Source organism: Quercus robur, chromosome 4 (assembly GCF_932294415.1).
Source record: "Quercus robur chromosome 4, dhQueRobu3.1, whole genome shotgun sequence".
NCBI classification, from domain to species: Eukaryota; Viridiplantae; Streptophyta; class Magnoliopsida; order Fagales; family Fagaceae; genus Quercus; species Quercus robur.
In genome coordinates, this window is record NC_065537.1 from 49,415,430 (window position 1) to 49,417,595 (window position 2,166).

Sequence of the window (2,166 nt, forward strand, 5' to 3'; positions counted from 1 at the left end):
TCATATGATCTTAGTATCCCATTTACTGGTTAAATACTTATGTAATATAGCTAAAAAGGCAACTCAGATGCCTACCAAACTTTGTTGGTTTAATCCAGCCTTTATGTAAACTTCCTATTTTGGTATCAAAAAAAAATTTATTCTGTTCAATGGTTGTAGATAAGTAATTTGCTTACCTGGCTAACCATAGGAAATGACCATTTAGCCAAAAAAAAAAAAAAAAACCATAACAAATGAGGCCATCACTCGGTTTGCTTGGCTAGCCATTCTAACATGACTCAATAATTTAAGGTAATGGATGTTGTCAAAAGGGTAGCAATAAGCAATTAGATGTTGAAATCGTATCGACTGTTTAGTGCTCATGTCATGTGTCAAATATAATTTTTTTCCCTCTCATTATTTTATTTTTATTTTGAAATCTCACCCAAACACAAATTTTGTGGTCAAGCATCTAACTCACACCAAGGAATGGTATAAGTATGAGGTTATGACATAGTAGTGAATGCTAAACCCTTTTACCTCATGTATGGCAGAAAAGTTTATTAATCATTCAACTGTTTGAAAAATATTGTGCCTATAGCATAGCTTGAAATAGTAACACTAGAGGTAAGAGCTACAATTTTATTTTTAAATATTTGGTGAAAGTTAATTTATGAAAAGCATATTTTTTAGTTGTAATTCTTTTTTCTTTAAATTTTTATTATATTTAACTTGGCTCCTCTAGAAAAAATTCCTAACTCCACCACTAACTAGAGGATACATTCTCAACTAACTTATTAACTTGAATTTATGGTACCATTGGCATATTTGTCAATATTCATAGGTATCAAGTGTCACCATAAACCAAATGAAGCTTATTCACATTGAAAGCATGCCAAGATTCAACAAGAAAACTAAAAAGCAAATTAACCCAAAACTTAAAAATAATGATTGAGGAACTAACCAACAAAAAACTGGAGAAACTTCACAGGAAGTATTACAGCCTTTTGCAATGCCTGTTTGGCACTCTCAAGCCCGGCCGCATCACTCCACTTCACGTTTGGTTTCTCCCTGATTATCACAGAATCAAGGCTAGCCCTAAGCTTTGCTTGCTCAGGATCCTCCGCATCTTTCCCCACTCCTCCCTTCGACTTTGTCTTTGGTTGGCTAGCAACTGTTGCATCACCACTGAGGGCAGGCCCACTCCTCCCATTATCGAGAATGGCCCTTATCTCCTCTGCCCTCTTCAAATATTCCATACATTTTTTAGTAATCGTTTCCTTAATCTTTGGATTGTTCTCATACTTCAAATGAGTCCTAAAGTACTCTAATGCATTCATATAGAGCGGAAATGCTTTGCTATAGTTTCCGGCATCATCCTCCTGAACTGCCTGCTTCACATACTCTATCGCGTGCTCCTTAAAATTGCTATACATCTTTTACTTACAATAAATGCATAGAAATCAAAGCCATCAAAAAGAATACTCAAACTAGTTTCAAACCACCACTCCTTCCCTCTAGAACCCAAAATTCAACATTGAGTTCGACACTCCAATGATTTCGTTCTGGTAATGATATTATACACAGTCAAACTACTCTATCACAATTCTTAAACTTGAATTCTTAGATAAGCAACTTATCCACACCCTTAGAACTTGCAACCAAAAACCCAATACTCAGTAACACCTCAGATTTTCTATTAATATATCTGATACTTCAAAATACACTAAAACATGAAAGTAAAATAAAATAAACCATTCAACTTCAAATCAATAAAAATTAAATAGCCCAGTACTCAAATTTCATTGCTTCATATATTTACGATAAGCCATTTACAATTCCAGATTTTTCTTTGTTTGTAAAGCGAATTTGCAATCAAACCCTGAAATTTGGTTTAATAAGTAAAAAAAATGAAAAACCCAATTCTCAGAGTTTGTTTCTATGATGATAGTGATGTTGTTCAAGAAGCCATAACAGGTAAGCTTTACAGGTTGGTATAGAAGACTCTGATAAACAGAAAATTACAGTTACAGACCTGAAATTCAAGCTTTACTTTCTGTCTGGTGCTTTGCGTTTTGATAATGAAAATGAAATTTCTGAAATAGAGAGAGAACCAAGCAATAGGTGCAATGCAAGTCTGGACTTCTTTCACATTGAGACAAAGAGCATTTAATCGTAGAAATTACA

General features: G+C 33.9%; 1 protein-coding gene across 1 annotated transcript; it reads right to left on the reverse strand.

Moving 5' to 3' along the window:
* Positions 1–915: 915 nt before the first annotated feature.
* On the reverse strand, positions 916–1,708 carry LOC126724476 (protein SUPPRESSOR OF K(+) TRANSPORT GROWTH DEFECT 1-like). Its single transcript, XM_050428997.1, has one exon. The coding sequence runs from the start codon at positions 1,413–1,415 to the stop codon at positions 939–941; it is 477 nt and encodes a 158-aa protein (XP_050284954.1). The 5' UTR covers positions 1,416–1,708; the 3' UTR covers positions 916–938.
* Between the last annotated feature and the right edge of the window lie 458 nt (positions 1,709–2,166).

What these genes read in the sequence shown, in the direction of transcription:
- LOC126724476 (XM_050428997.1), bottom strand. Translation starts at nt 1,415, where the DNA reads ATGTATAGCAATTTTAAGGAGCACGCGATAGAGTATGTGAAGCAGGCA.